Raw genomic sequence first — 16,476 nt, 5'->3', positions numbered from 1 at the left:
CTTTCTGTTCATAATCCTTATAAAGCTCAGATAAGCCTTGAAAGCTCTCTTCACTTTTCCTACATCAACTGAGGCACTTTCACCACACTGGGAAGAAACGCCTACCTCCATTTAGACCTGGTAAACCAACCCACACTTGCTTTAAAGTTCTAATCCAACTAATCACAACTGACGGTAGATACGAAGTCTTTGAAAAATCATTGACTAGTGGGTGGAGGATGCGGTTCAAGGATGAACACCTGCACACAAAAGGGGTGGGAAATGCAACGTTGCTGAGGAGATAGTGGAGGCTGCATCCCAGCAAACAGAAACTTTCTCTTCCCTAGGCCTGGGTCTGGCTGGACAACCCCCTTCAAATTATCCAAATAACATGTTCACAAATTCAAATTACATATGAATTTTTAACATTAGTTTTAATAGGAATTTCAAGGGGAATAAACTTCTGTTCATATTTAAAAAGAGTTCACTGCATCATGATATGGTTAAAAAAGTACCTATGTGTGGTATTTTCTTCTCTCAATGTCCAATGATTTGGTAACAACAGGATGATCTTTCTCAGGAAAGTGACAGTTTTACATCATGGTTAAAGGGCGAGGGAAGGTAAAACCAAGTTCAACTAGAAAATCATGACTCATGTCAGTTGTTCACTTACTACTTGTCTGTTTATTCTGATTTTCAGTTCCACGTCATTCAACCTTCCATGTTTTAAACGTCCCGAGGAAGATCATATTGACCATAACTCAGAAGTGGAGATGAAAATATCAACAAAATTAAAGCAACAGACTTAACATTCATTTTTGAAATCTTTATTTCTCCTAGCATCCTGCCATAAAAAAAATCACTAAACAATATAGAATCAAATTCTGAAAAAGTAATTTCTGGCAACATTGCCATGATGTAGCTGTTCTTAATACAGTGGAACCCCGATTTTACATTTTCCTGCATTATACATTCAATCTGCATGGGTCCAATAGAACAAAATGCTGTTAATTTTTCCTGGATTTTAAATTTTCCCGCATTTTAAGTTCTTTCATCTTGGTCCCCTGAAAAATGTAAAATCGAGGATCCACAGTTAATTTTATCAATTCTCATATCTGCCCATATTCAGCAGTGCTCCACTGCATGTGTTTTAACTTATCTTGATGATGGGGACTGCAATATGTCAACAAAGTGTAGTCTGTTGCGTTCTTTTTCTATTTTCATGCTTCATGGTGTGTTACGCTTCTATCCAGATTTTATCAGAAGGAATTTGTGGGTTACTCTTTCAAATGCTGTATGATTTATTACTGAGAGTCTCATATCATACACGCAATATGTAAATGAAATCTAGGAGTTTTTGGTAGCAACAATGAACTTGTTTAGTCCGAAGAGTACGTACAGTTGGCCTTGCCTGCCAGCGTAGTTTCCAGGTACCCCATTAATGAGATGCAGGGTGGGTCCTACAGCTGCATATGCAGTGACATTAACAGAATACTTCCTACCTGAGTCTCCTGCGTAGCAGTCAGGCAGTCTATTGATTGGATTACTGCTTAGATTTTGCCTAACATCTAACTCGTTGAACATTATTTACCACCTAAGTTCTTTTTTAAAAATTAGTCTCCATAAACCTATAGATCTCTTTCTCCACACTGGCAAAATATCAAAAAGGGGCTTTAACAACGACAAAAACATGCACAATTTCCAAACACCTCCACAAATTCATGGAAATAACATTCAACATGCAATGCCTGACTACACAACTAACAAAAACCATTCGCCCTGGTATACTAACACTCGTCGGAAACTACCATCACCCAACACTAAGGAACGGATATCGGACAGAAGCTACAAAGATAAACCAGAGACTACGACAAGGGGCAAATGAATAAGACTGGAAGGATGCAAGGGATTGGATGAAGGAAGTCAAAAGAAGTCCCTCCTTTCCACAAAAAAAAGAAAAGATAATTAGTGAAGGCATACCCGTGGTGATCCATGTAGCTGAACGTCTCTTTTCCCTGGCTGGGAGAAGACTTGAAGTGAAGGTGGCCACTTCCCCTACGAGAGTTACAACAAACTTTACAACCTTCGACAACAACGAATACACATCATAATATGAAATCTCTTCTGGCAATGGACACAATTCTGAATTTTAAAAACCTGAGGGTATTGCATTTAGCATGCCATTTTGATGCCTAAAGCTGCAAATATACATATGAGGTAAGGTTCTGTAATTTTCCTTGTACATCATGAGGTAACGCTTGATAATTTTCCGTGTACATTATAATGATCATGTGTGTTGATCTGAAATAAGCAATAAGATATAACCAGCCAACTTCTCTTCTGAAACTACCACCCACTGTAGTGATGATTAAAAAAAGACACACACAGTACATTAAAAATTATCATCATCATCCTTCGCAGTTTCCTGCCTCTGGCTGGGTCGGCATAGTAAAGTAAAACATTAAACATTCAAAATTTATAAATGGGGGTGAGGGGTTGCTGTACAACACTGACGAACTTTCGCAGTGCGCAGAGGTCTTAAGTATAAACACCTTTACTTAAGAACATTTACTCACCTATGTAAACCTCAAATAAAATGGCAAGTTCATCTTGTGGGTACACAACTACATATCACATACTTAATACTGGCACTTTTTTTACATAAAATATGGAGCAAAAAGACTGTGTAACAAACCCAGGCTGAACGCAAAAGCATAAAATACAATAAAAAAACAACATGCTTATGCTTTGGTCCAACAACGGACTCCAATGTGCTCACCACACATCATGTACTGAAAAGTGGTGGCAATCTTAGCCCTCAAAAAGCTTTTCTGCCATAGGAAAAAAAAAACTTGTGTCTTTTAGGTTCTACATATTTGATTTCAGGAACTTCAACCTTCAGACACAAAACACAGGGTACAACTTCATTTAGTATCTTACTCGACAAGGAAAATAAACATCAATGGCAACCATGGATCCTTATTAACTCCTAAGTAGTTTGGTGATCGCATGACTTTCAATCACTTTATTGTTTTTAATACTATGCTAATCACAAAAACCTAGGAGTGGTCAGTGCCAATACATTTTAACTGACCACTTACTGGAATTGATACATGAATGCATAAAGACTACAATCTAACATCAAAGACTGAGACAGATCTGGTTTGAAATGCCATCATGGAAAATGTATAGTGGTTAAAAGTTGGGCAGAATTAATACAAACCACGACTGTATTGCAAACGTAAATGACAAAAATTGCCATTTCTGAGAGCCTAAAGAATTGAAATGAGAACTCCAGTGAGTGTACTCCACAAGATGTGAAAGTGTTGCTGTTATAGTTCTAGCATACAATACACATTAAAGTAAATAAAGGTGTTTAGTGTGATGTTCAGGTCGTCACAAGTTAACCTGATATTTATTTTCTTTCTCTTATTTTTATTATTGTATCTGAAGGACAAGAGAGAGAGTCTCCTTTACAGAGCTGAATAGAGGGAAATCTATGTGGCCTGGAGTTGGATGAAAGCTAGAATTGTATACATGAACACTGGCACAAGTATCTACTCTAGGAACATGTTACAAAAGAGGACTGCATAAAGTATATGAACAGAAGGAGAAGGGCCGAAGAAAAAATGTTCGAGCAAAAATACCAAAATGTGGATTTCCACAGTGCAAACATTAGGTTAAAGCGAGAGTTTTCATTTTCAATGGGAAATGCATGATGCTAAGCAAATTCGTTAATAGCCTAATTAATCTCCTACATGAGAAAAAAATACATACTCTAGAATACATCGGAGGTCTTTTCCAATTGTAACAAATTAATTAAGGACTGACAGAAGGTATTTAAGGGATAACAGAGAATAATAGAAAAGATAACTTGTGAACATACATTAAAGGCTTGAAATTTACACCATAACGAGGAACACTTCTGAAACATATGGTTGCAGAGGGCCACTTGGAGCCATTGATGTGTTTTTATGGCTGAAGAGAAGTGTTTCATTGGTTGGGTTATGTAAATTCCCAAAACAGCAGGTATCGAACAACCAAAAATCCTCATGTAGATTTTCAGCGAAAATGCAGGTTTGACCAGGACTTGAACCCGGGTCTCTGGCAATCCATGCCATTGCTCTACCACTGAGCTACCGAGCCAGTCTGGCTTCCCCTGATTTTTCGCTGGCGCTGTTTTACCTGTGTGAAATCCTCATGTATTGCACAAGCAACCACTATATGACCAAAATAACAGTGTGTCTGCCCCACCCTTGTATATTAGCCAGAATGCACTCTCATTCTGTTTCAGTTGATGATTGATTGATAAAAGAAACATCTTGTGCTACAGCTATGAAGAAAACAAACAGAATTTATTATTAAAGATTATATTGGCACAAGGTGTAACTAACTCTCTAACTAAATTCAAAATTTCTTCAATTTCAAACAAATTTAATCAGGAGCATTTTTTCAAACACTTCTTAACCCATAAGGATGCATTTTTATCCTGAAGATTCCTATGAGAAATATGCACAAGGTAACTTTTTGAGGGTGTGCATAATTAATCTTGTCTTTCACTACAGGTAAGAATGTGTTCTCTAACGAGTTCTCTAAACAAAAACTGTTCTGTGATATATATAAATTCTGTCAGTGTTTTCTTCATAGCTGTAGCATAAGATATTTCTTTTATCAATCAATCATCAACTGAAAATAGAACGAGAGTGCATTGTGGCTAATATACAAGGGTGGGCCACACACACACACTGTTCTTTTGGTCATATAGTGGTTGCTTGTGCAATACATGAGGATTTCACACAGGTCAAACCTGTAAAGGTTAACTTGTAGGTCCAGTTCTGATTAGACCCATCTGTGCATAGTGGACTTAAAACAAGAATTCAAACAAACAAAACTTAAAGTGGGATCAGAACAACTATATGCCTCCACCGGATATTTAACCCCAAATGCCATGTCTCATATAATGAGGTTAGAATTATGAAAAACAGTAAATATTTTTTATTAAATTTAAATTAAATATTATGGGAAAGAGAAAGAGAGAGATAAGGTGTTTTACGCCAAATCCTCACATCTAAATTTCGTTATTGCAGCATACAGTTATGCTGGATAACTCAGCTCAGTCATGCTAAAGCTGTGGACACATTGCACTTAAATATTTATGTATTTATGGATACAAGCTTTACAGAGATCAATAAAATTAAGCCAAGAATTGAGCATCTTACAGATACTTACAATATAATTTATCTCAACAGATTTTTAATTATAACAAACATTTAAAATAGTGGTGAGGTTACGTGTCACTTTCCACAAACATGTTACATTCTTAGGGCCACCTTTCTACTGGCATATGCACTAATATTATTTCATAGTCTACCCTCTAATCTGATTAGAAATTTATCAAAGCTCACTGGAATGGCCATTTCAATTAGAAAAGAAATGTTGTAAAGGGGTTGAAGTCTCGGCATTCAATACTAATTTGAGTAGATGACCAAACATGAATAATGTAGTAATAAAGTCCAATATATCGAAATGGTTGGGATACTGTTATGAAGTAGCAGACGATTCACTGTTTTAACTGGTATTTTCACTAATAATCCTTTGAGAGAAATTACATTGTAAGATTTGTGAAATTCATCCACACAAAAACAACCATATACTCTATGTGATCAGAAGTATCCGGACACCCACCTCAAAATAAAGTACAAGTTTGGCGAACCCAATGGTCATCGATGGTAGGCAGCATGAAAGCTGTTAAAATGTCAACGTAAGCTTGTGCCGTGACATTGCCATGTAAAGCAACAAGGGGGCCAAGCCCCCTCCAAGAGAAACATGACCACATTGTAACCCCACCACCTCTGAATTTCACTGTCGGCATTATACAGGCTGGTAGATGTCGTTCACCAGGCATTCGCCACATCCACACCCTACCATCGGATCGCCACATTGTGTACTGGGATTCATCACTCCACACAACGGTTTTCCACTGTTCTTTGGTCCAGTTTCGACGCTCCTTGCACCACAAGAGGTGGCGTTTGGCATTTGTCTGTGTGATGTTTGACTTATGGGCAGCTGCTCGGCCATGGAAACCAAGTTGCAGCACCTTGCGCCAAACAGTAATGGTGCTTAGAGTAGATCATGATGCAGTTCGGAATTCCTGTGTGATCGTGGCGATGGATGATTGATGATAATGCTGTACAACCCTCTTCAACACTCGATGGTCTCTGGAGGTCAACATGGGAGGTTGGCCTGCACGCTTTTGTGTTGTACACATCCCTTCACTATAACATTGGACAGAGGGATACTTAGGATGGTGGAAATCTCACACACAGACTTCCTACACAAGTGACACCCAACCAACTGACCACATTGAAAGTCTGTGAGTTCCTCAGACCATCCCATACTACTGTCTACAGACTACTGAGTTTGCTGACTATGTGTTTCACATGGTAGATGGCAGTACTGTGTTGCCCTCTATGATAAACACACGTTTCGCGGTGTGTCCGGATACTTTTGATTACATAGAGTATTTCAAGAACATTTTGCATATGTAAAAATAGATGAAGATTGCTTTAGGTGATCGTTTGTTAACCTATTTTTAATATTCAACTTCCTCATTATTGTCAGATTTGTTCGGCAATTGAATGCATACATTGCAAATTAACACACATTATTAAGATTTATGAAACAGCAATGGTACAAAATAATATAACACAGTCATTTTTAATGGTTTTTTATCTGCCAAGTTTTGTTCTGGTTTCCCAGAAATTTTTCAAGCTACTCCAAAATATACCTTACAACACAACCTCACATGGCTAGTCATAGAATTTCAGACTCAATAGTAACTAAACTCTCACTCTGTGCGAAAGATTCAAGCAGCTCACACCAATAATGTGAGAATTGGAGGATAATCCTGAGCCTGTTATTGCTTGCGATGCTACGATAAAAACCACTAAAAATAACTTAGATTATTTTGAATCTACAAAAAGTGGTTATGCGAACCTTTAAGAAGAACAGAAAAGAGCAAGGGTACACAAATACAATGATAACTTTACAAAGGGTAACATTATTCAACTTTCAAAGCACATGTCGGCCACAAAGGTGACTACTATAAACCTCCTTCGATATTTTACATTATAGAAACATTTCCATGAAATCTGAAATCACTACAAGAAACCTCAAAGCTCCATAATCACATTTGTTCTTTTGCCTTGCGAGAGAGCAGCGTTCAAGACTGTGTTCTTAAACTTTCGAAAAGTACATCAATCAGAGACATGGCGTGCATGTAGCCGCTGTTACCGCAGATAACACCAAAATATAAAGAATTGAAGAACCCATCTTAAAATATTATTATGTACATAAACTGGTAATATTGTCGTAAAGTAAATAATGCAGACTGATATTTTTTTCTGACACCGGCAAAAGCGAAGAGGAGGACTGATCCGGTACCCTCCTCAGGCAACATGAGGAAAGGGCCCTGAGCCCACGCAAGGAAGACTTCGCGTTGCGGCAAAGACTGACCGCGCGGGAGGAGGTGGGTTTTTGGCATGCCTGTTTAGTCCGCGCAGTTGCCGGTGATACTTACCTGATACAGACCAGTGTTGCCATATTCAATTGACAGAAAAGAGCTAAGTCGCCTAATCGGGTCTATCTTACTCTGAAGATGTCTAGTCACACTGGGGAACGATGTAGCAGTGGTAGCGTCGCCACCTTGTAATCAAGGGATCCCAGGTTCGATACCCGGTGGAGGCACAAGTGGTTCGGCTCCAACTTGAAACTGTCCTGATTAGCATTACTGTGCATGAAGTGGACTTAAATCGCCAAATCAAAATTTAAAAAAAATCAAATCACACTGTGGGAAAAGCAAACTACCAAGTGATATTTTGTATTTACTCTAAATATCAACGATTACGAAAGTCCTCTTTGTCCTTCTTCGACATCACGGGCGAGAAGGAGAGGAGAGGGATGGGTATGATCAAGGGGTCCACTGTCCTCCTAAAAATGTCAACCTAAAATTCTATATTTCACACATATAATATTATTTCGGTTACAGGAATTTGTGATAATTGTTGATAATACTGATTGAGATTGACATACGTTGTCGCAGGAATGCAATAATTTCAGATTGAAGCAATGTTTTTGAGGTGGTAGAACTGTTTTTGGGTGAAAACATTACTTACAAGCCTTAGCACACTCTGAAATGTCAGGTGTCACAGGTTCGAATCCTCAGCAAGAAATGGTTATTTCAATGTTCGTTGTTGTTATTTTAATTACATCATTATAAAAATTAATAATTACATACACAAAGAAATAATAATTTTATTTCAATAATTCACCATGCATCCTCATCGTCACGATTATTCTATAAAGCGAAAGCCTTAAAGGTAACAAAGGACGTAAAATATACGAAATAGTAGTGGTGTCAGAAATGAGATTTCAGTGGATTTAGCGAAACATGGGAGTGGGAGTAGTTAGGAAACAGACGAAGACTACATTTACTCTACATACCTCTTATTTGAAAAGAAAAGTTTTGAGATTTGGGCAAATCTGGTTTCAAAAGAACTAAGATGGCAACAGTAGTAGAACTGGATTTCTTGCAGGTTCCGAAGGAAATATTGGGGAAGCGCAGATGCTGAGAGGGGAGGGGGCAAGGAGGGTGCTTCACGTGTTACAAAAGTAAACAATGGTTTGTGGGAGGGACTGTGCAGTGCAAGTTTTGTGAGTGGTGTCTTTCGTCTTTATGTTGTTTTCAAGCATTGTCAATTAATTAATGGAACTTGCTCCCAGTTCCGAGGTGGCAGGTTCATCCTATCTGAACAGTGTGTGTAATTGTGCGACAGAAGATATTTTGAAGCAATCTTTCGGTTCGTTCTTTTGCAGAAAAAAGCAAAATTGTGGCGAAAGGGAGGCCAAAGCCTATTTTTTTGAACGATTTAAAAACCAAGTCGTCTGCTGGATATGACCGACATTTCAATGTTTCGTGGTATAACGACTATCCGTGGTTATGTGGATGTGCGCAGTTGTCGAAAGTCTTTTGTTGGCCATGTAATCTATTTTCGGGTGAAAAAAAAAACGAGTGGAATTCAGATGTGGATAACATGGACCATGACCATGATGCACACAAAAATTCAAATTCAAATGAAAAACTTCACTTTATGACAGCATCATAGAACTTTTTGATTTGATTGATTTTTCTTCGCTTGTGCCACTTTTGGCTAATTTGCGAAGATGGGGATGAGTGATGATATGATGAAATTGATGAATAGACATCACAAACGTCCATGCCCAAGCCAGGATTCGAACCCGGGACCCCAGCATCATATAACTATTTTCAAAGAAGAGTCGTCGGATTGATCTGCTTTATAAGTAGCCTTCGATGTTTCTGTAAGTATCAAATTACGTATTATTGTGTCAACAACCAATGTTTGTGATTTCACTTCAGTCCTTCTGTCAACATTTTTTTCCCCAATTAATAACTTTACCAAAATCTAGTATTGAATTGCAGACATACCAAATTAATATTATATGAACTACTTGGAAGACATTGGGGGGGGGGGGGATGAGGTGGGGAGGAACCCTAGTCTCCCTTAAATGTTATACTGATAACCGGTAACACTTTTAAAAATCCCACGCCACGCCACTGACATCAATACCTCCTCAAGCTATAACTAGGCTGTGGATTTGTCCAAAAATGCATTTTTTTGTTCCCTAGCTATAAAACTAACACTTTGAAATGTGAGATCAGTTGCAGGCCATTTTGAAAGAAATATATGAATTCTATAGTGCCTGTTTTTGACTATCAAAGATAGCTGCCCTTTAAGTGCCTAAAAAGGAAATAGTATATATGAAATCGGTTCAGTAAGTAAATATTCTGATTGGATTCTTTCTCTTGCCTATGTGCATCAATTTTGTGACTGTGCTACTACATGGTGCATCACATGTGTATCTGTTGGTAACAGCTAATCAGAGTGCAGTACAGTGGAGGAAAATGGATCTGGACAGCCAATCCATTCCAACTAAGATTTCCTTCTCTTACAATTGAACATGTCCAATTTTAGTTCCTCTTTTGTAATTTTGTGTCTTCTGAGCTGCCTATTTTGGGGAAGTCTTTAATGCCTATCAATCGTAAGCTTAGTTGTAACTCGTTGAAAAGTAGCTGAAAATTGTGGATGAACTAGGAACCAAACCTGTCATTGGCACCCCTTGCCAATGCTCTAGTGTTAAGTTTTTGGACACCTTTCAGTAAGTGAACACTAATGCCATCTCCCTGCAATTGTGGGAACTACTTCACCTGTATGAGACAGCACACACAGAAAATATTATACTTACAAGCAGATCTAAGTTGTGGAAATTGTGGGGAGGCAGTCAACTCCTCTCCAAGTAAATTTCAAAAGGAAAATACTTGAATATCAGATACTTTTCTATTACAAATATCTAGAACACAGTGAATGTAATACACCCTAAATTTCCCTACACATCTAATTTTCCAGCATTTTGAATATCTGTGCGGTTCTTCAAAATGCACAAAACATATCAGACAAATACCATTGACTGAACATCTTCAAACAACATTTAAAAAGTACAGACTTGATCTTCAAACAACATTTAAAAAGTACAGACTTAATCTTCAAACAACATTTAAAAAGTACAGACTTAATCTTCAAATAATATTTCAAAAGTACAGACTACGATAAAAATCATTCTTACCTGATAAATCTGATTGCCTGTAATCTGATATGAGGTTGGAAGTAAAACTTGCTGATTTGTAGAACCAACAGTTGGGCGGTAGATCATACCTGATACTGGAGCAAAACCTATGAAAAATATTAGGTATCCACAAACACTATTCTTAATACAATTAACAACATTATACTACAATTATAATTACGCAATTTCTAAGTATGATATAATTCATCACTGCTTACCAGATTATGTGAAAATCTATACAGTAGCATGTTCAGGAAATATTGGCTAGCCAGCATTATATTTCATGGTCTGGTATTATTAATAATAGCAGCAGTTGTGTGGTGATGTTTAAAAGTCGTATAGGAGGATGGTAAATGTGTTTAGCATGTGGAAGTAGATCTGAAGTTTAGGGAAGCCAATCTGCATATTTTTGTCATAGAAATTATTATTTGGAGAGAAATTTTGCTCTGAAAAGTGGAAAGTAGCTTGTGCTAGTGACTGTGCTTGTAAGTCACTGCTTTCTGAAGCATTCTCTCTGCATGGAAAACATGCTGAGGAGAAAGGAGATTGTGGAACAGCTAAGGCAGTCGAACCTAACAATTCTAACTTACTCAAAATATATAAATAGTAATCCTGTAGAAGCATAATTATAATACCAAGTGCACCGACGTAGTAACTTACTAACATTATTGTAGTGGATTGTAAAAACATGTCCTGCACAAAGAGAAGAGAGTATTCAAGAAACTACCTTGGTATGGACAGAACTTGGTTCATGCATAAAATGCATGGTGTAATGATATCAGAATACAAACTCGAAACCTGGGTCATGTACTGAACTTGTAGTGGCTAGAAATGTAGTTCTTGCAAGTTTCCAACACATGCTTTTGCAATTTGGAAAAAAATAACAATGTGTGTTGCATCAAGGTAATAAATTGTGAGTCACGGAAGTCCACATACTAAAGGATTTTCCAAAGAAACACTGTCTATTCGTGAGCATGCTACTGCACACGTGAATCTCTTTGTAGCTTGACAAAGTTTTCAATTTTTATAAGTACATAACAGAGCATCTGAACACATTAAGCGTTGAAGGAGCAATTATTTATTTTTACTCACATTACACTTGAGTGTGTGCGTGGGCACTTGAACCAACAGAAAATAAGATTTAAAATACATGTGATCCTACAAAAAACTAAAAGTTCACTTATGAATCTAAGTTGTCTGGTTACATCTACCTATAACTGTTTCCCAATGCATGTGCCACTTACACCTACAACATTTCATTTTAGTAAATAGAAACAAATACAAAAACACACCCTCCATGTTTGTGTATATTTTGTGACCAAAATTTACCCACTGACACATTATGAATATCTTGTATGTTTCTTAATATTCACTTGTTTTATTTTTGGAATGAAGAAATTATCACAAAGAAATAAATTGTGATGCAAAATAATTTGCTGTATTTGTTCATTATCAATGTTTCTTAATGCATTTTTTGCACTAGAAATGTTTTGGTGTGCTAAGTAGAAGAGATTAAAGCAAAAAGGTAGATATGAGAAAATGATGAATTTGATCTTCAAGTGGCTGACCACAGTATCTCGATGGTGTATCTATCTAGCTTTCATTTTATCTAGTATATGCTTCAAAATAAGCAGTGTATCAATAATTTTAATGTACAAAATATCTTGCTTTAAACTTTAATCAGAAAATATGCCCTAAAGGAACCACCTGTGCAGTTCAATGTATAACTTTTATAAGGCAGGTTGACCATCACTATTTTGTCTTTCCCTGATATTCTAATGTTTTAGGAAATCTCGCTGTACTGACGTGATCTATTTCAATGACATTTTATTTCAAATGCTGAACCTTGGATTGACAGACAACTAGCCTAGAAATATTTATGCATCTCACTCTACCCTAGGCAAAAAATGATATGAAGTAAACAAAAATACTAACCCTGGCGAATCTGTGTGGGTGCGATGGAGCGTGGAACTGGTTTCATTTCCGGCATGTATCTCCCTTGCAAACCACCTCGTATCCGTCCACGGATTGCCGTGGGTCCAGTAGCAGATAACTGTGATGCAACCGACGGTGCCGGCACCAACTTGGGCAGCAATGGATGTGGCCCTCCAGGCCTCATCTGGCCCACAAAGGAAGCAGTGTTTATCGTGGTTGGCGGACGACCTCTGTTGGTTCTCGGGATCTTTGCCGGAGGCTCCCAATCTGGTGGCGGTTCCTGGTTTCTCTCTGCCCTGAACTTCTTCTGACACGAGACCACGTGGCGGGAGAGTTTTCCCTTCTGGTTATCCTCGAAGGGACAGCTTGGACACTGGTGGAACGCCGGAGCTCGTTCTAGTCGTCCTCTGACATTGTGCTCAGCCTCCATGTGAAACAAGATATCATGTGGGCTTCTAACTTCGAGACTACAGAAATTGCATTTGTAAATATAATTTCTCATGTGCGGGGTTTCTAGATGGTGCGCCATGACTAATGACGACTCCGTCTTAAAGCTACAATATTCACATTTTTTAGCTTCAAAGTGGAAAGATTCATTTGTTTCCTTGCTGAATTCTAGATTTTTCAACAAAGAGTTAATAGCAAATTGTGTACTTGTTGATCCTCTTCCACCTTCTTTGTCCAATTTACGCTTCTGGCTTCGTAAGAGATCGGTCTGGACATGTTCCTGAACGAGATTTAAGCCTATGTCAATGAAGAATTTACCCAAGGGACTGTCGAAATAGATGTGTTTCTTTCCGGACTTCTCATCAACTTTACCCGACTTGGCAGCATCATCTGTGCCCTTCTCTTTCTCAGTATCTGTGTTTGCCTTCGCATCTCCTGCTTTATTTTCCTTCTCTTCATCCTGCTTATCTTCACTCTCTTTCTCATCTTTTGTAGATTTATCCTTGTCATCTTTTGTAGATTTCTCCTTGTCATCTTTTGTAGACTTCTCCTTGTCTTCTTTCGTATCTTTATCTGTATCCTTTTTAGCTTCATCATCCTTTTTATCCTCCTCATCTTTACTTGCTTCGTCTTCAGCCTTTTCACTATCTTTTTTATTTTGTTCTTCTTTCAATTTCTTCTCTTCCTCTTCTTTCTTCTTCCTTTCTTCTTCCTCCAGCTCTTTTATTTGCTTCTCCAGTTTTTCAATGCATGCTTTAAGCGAAGTTTCTGCTGGTTTTTCGTACACATATGGAACTATAAATGACGGTGCTTCAACGACATACATATCATCAGTCAGAGTGGGACTGTAAACGCCACCATAATTCGGTGATGGTGCCGGTTTGGTGACTGGTGGTGCAGGTGGGGTTGACTGTATTGGTGCCGACACGGCAGTCACCGTTGCATTTGGAGGGAGTGTGGAATACATGCCCTGTGCCGGAACGGCTACCGGGAGAGTGGAATACGATGCAACGGTAGCCTGATGCGAAGGTCGCACGGTTGACGAAACAGGAGAAATGGTGGCAGAAATGGAGGTGGAAATTGGGACAGCAGCCGAAATCGTAACTTGGCTTTTGATTTTCGTTAAAGATGCGGCTAAGGAAGATTTTGGTCCTGGTTTCAGTGTGGTTGTCAAACTTGGTTTCAGTGTGGTTGTCAAACTCTTTGTAGACAAGGTTGATGATTTGGATGATGGATCTGACACAGGGACCGGTCCCCGTCCGGAAAGGATTGAATTGGTATCAATTATCACTAACGTTGGCTCCTTTCTTCCGTTCTTCTTACTAGCTGCCATTTCCACTAACGACTTGGCATCACTGACCACTATGGTTTTCTTAACCGGCAATGTTTTAGGCAATTTTTCATTATATGCATTCTTGGTCGGCAGATTGGCAAAGGGATCTGCACCACCGAGTGGATCTGTAGGCACAACTTCTTCTATGTCAGAGTCATCATCAGCAGCAGGTTTGTTTTTCGTGTCTGGTTTCTTGTCCTTGTTTGCAACAATATCCTCATCTTCGCTAGAATCCTTGTCGATATCTTTGTAACTCTTTTGCTTATTGATATTCCTACTGCTTCTTCTTGGTGTCACCAAATATGGTGAATTCTTCCTACTGTCCGACTTTTTTCTTTCAACTTTCAGCTTCTCGGTGCTTTTAGCTTCGGAATAAGTATGGTCCGTCAAGCCTTTTTCATCTTTCCCAGTCTGCTCCGTTTTCTTGTCCCCTTCCGAAGTCTTTTTCGGGGTTTCTGCAAGCGGGTCGACTTCAGCCAACGGATCCGTAGGCACAACTTCCTCAATTTCCAAATCATCAGAGTCCTTTGATGTATTTTTGTCCTCTTTCTTCTTGTCACTTGAGCTAGAACATGGTTTATCATCTTCTAAATCTTCCTTCTTTTCTCCGGTACACTCCACACTACCCTCTTTCTCACTTGAACTATCACTTTTGTCACAATCGGAACTGTTAAGTAGCTTATCTTCAGAAACAACACTGTCAAGGTTAGAATCCTCATCAACAGATACTGCCTTTTCATCATCCTTAGTACTATTCTTTGTCTCAGATTCTGTCCCATCCTCTGCCTCCAAACTGTCATCCACACATTTCTTACTGGACTTTACTTTCAAAGTTTTACGTTTACAATTTTCTGATGGCATCCCACTATCACTATGTTTGCTATTTTCACTATCTTCATCATGTTTATTTTCTTTAGCAGTTTTTTCACTGGATAAATCTGACTTACTACTACTGTTACTGTCACTATCAAAACTATGATTCGTCACACTACTAACACCCTGTTTCTTTTTGTTCACAGGCACTTCACTTGAACATTCACTGTCATCATCAGCTTCACTGTTAGGCACTACACAGCTGTTTTTCATGTCCTGGTTTTCATCTTGCAAGGAATCCTCCTCAGTCTCCGGAGAAGAGCTTTTCCCACTGTTGTCTTTGGCAGCTTCATCTTTCTCTGCACGAGATAATTCACTGCTTACTTTCTTGGGTGAAACCCTTGGCAATTCTGATGAGGTTAACTTCTTGTGAATGCTGGACTTTTCATCACACGATCCATTTACTTCACCATTCACTTTTACTTCATCTAGAAAGAAAAACAAAAAGAATGTTACAAAATACTCCCACTATACTATACACAATCACAAACTAAAAACATTAATTTAATTTGCATACTTATTATGGAATTTTATCTGTAAAGAAAACAGGGTGCACACAATTTCAAAACAACAAAATTCGCAGACTTTTCTAGAGAAAGAAAAGAAATTTTCCAGACTAAGTCATGAGGACAAATCATGTATTTAGACGCGTGTGTAAAAAGGTCACTATATTTTAGATGAACACCACACTTAGAATCCAACATCTCAGAATATTCACTTCATTTGTAAGTCCTGCTACATTAGCGATTAGCAAAGATTCATTTTCTTGTTAGTGTGAAAGTACAAGCAGTGGTTTCGTTGGTTTAGTGACATCTTGTGGACTAATTGTGTTGTGTACTTGCGCTTATCGTGCACATGGCTCAAAGACATCATCTAATTGATTTTGATCGTGGTCGGATATTCGGAAAATTGGAAGAAGGGCAAACTATGATAAGTGTCGCTAATGAATTAGGAATTGATCACAGCATTGTGTCACGATTGTGGAGAAGGTACAGGACAACTGGAAATGCCTCGAGACGTACTGGGGGAGATTGCCCATGAAAGACAACAGGTGAAGACCATTTGTGATGTTATGTGCAAAATGTAACCTTCAAAGTCATGCTGGTCAGTTGTCGAATAACCTGTTCGCCATTACAGGAACACGCGTATCGCGTCAAACTGTAGCAAGATGGTTGCATGAGGTAGGGCTGTATGCAAGTGTTGACAAG

The 16,476-nt window shown here is 38.3% G+C and overlaps 1 protein-coding gene across 7 annotated transcripts in view; it reads right to left on the bottom strand.

The window, feature by feature from the left end:
- The window catches only part of MEP-1 (zinc finger protein MEP-1), a 64,365-nt gene that overhangs the window by 11,717 nt on the left and 36,172 nt on the right, over window positions 1-16,476 (bottom strand). For 3 of the 7 annotated variants that reach the window (XM_083122053.1, XM_083122047.1, XM_083122049.1), the window contains exons 3-5: window positions 12,616-15,696; window positions 10,681-10,787; window positions 1,960-2,034 (exon numbers count right to left, since the gene is read on the bottom strand). In XM_083122053.1, coding sequence (XP_082978179.1) covers window positions 1,960-2,034; window positions 10,681-10,787; window positions 12,616-15,696 — 3,263 coding nt within the window. The remainder of the gene's footprint in view (window positions 1-1,959; window positions 2,035-10,680; window positions 10,788-12,615; window positions 15,697-16,476) is intronic. The other 4 variants (XM_083122050.1, XM_083122054.1, XM_083122048.1 and 1 more) reach the window with 3 other exon arrangements.

This window comes from Lepisma saccharinum, chromosome 5, assembly GCF_977018435.1.
Source record: "Lepisma saccharinum chromosome 5, izLepSacc3.1, whole genome shotgun sequence".
Taxonomy (NCBI): domain Eukaryota; kingdom Metazoa; phylum Arthropoda; class Insecta; order Zygentoma; family Lepismatidae; genus Lepisma; species Lepisma saccharinum.
This window is presented reverse-complemented; position numbering and strand designations above follow the sequence as displayed.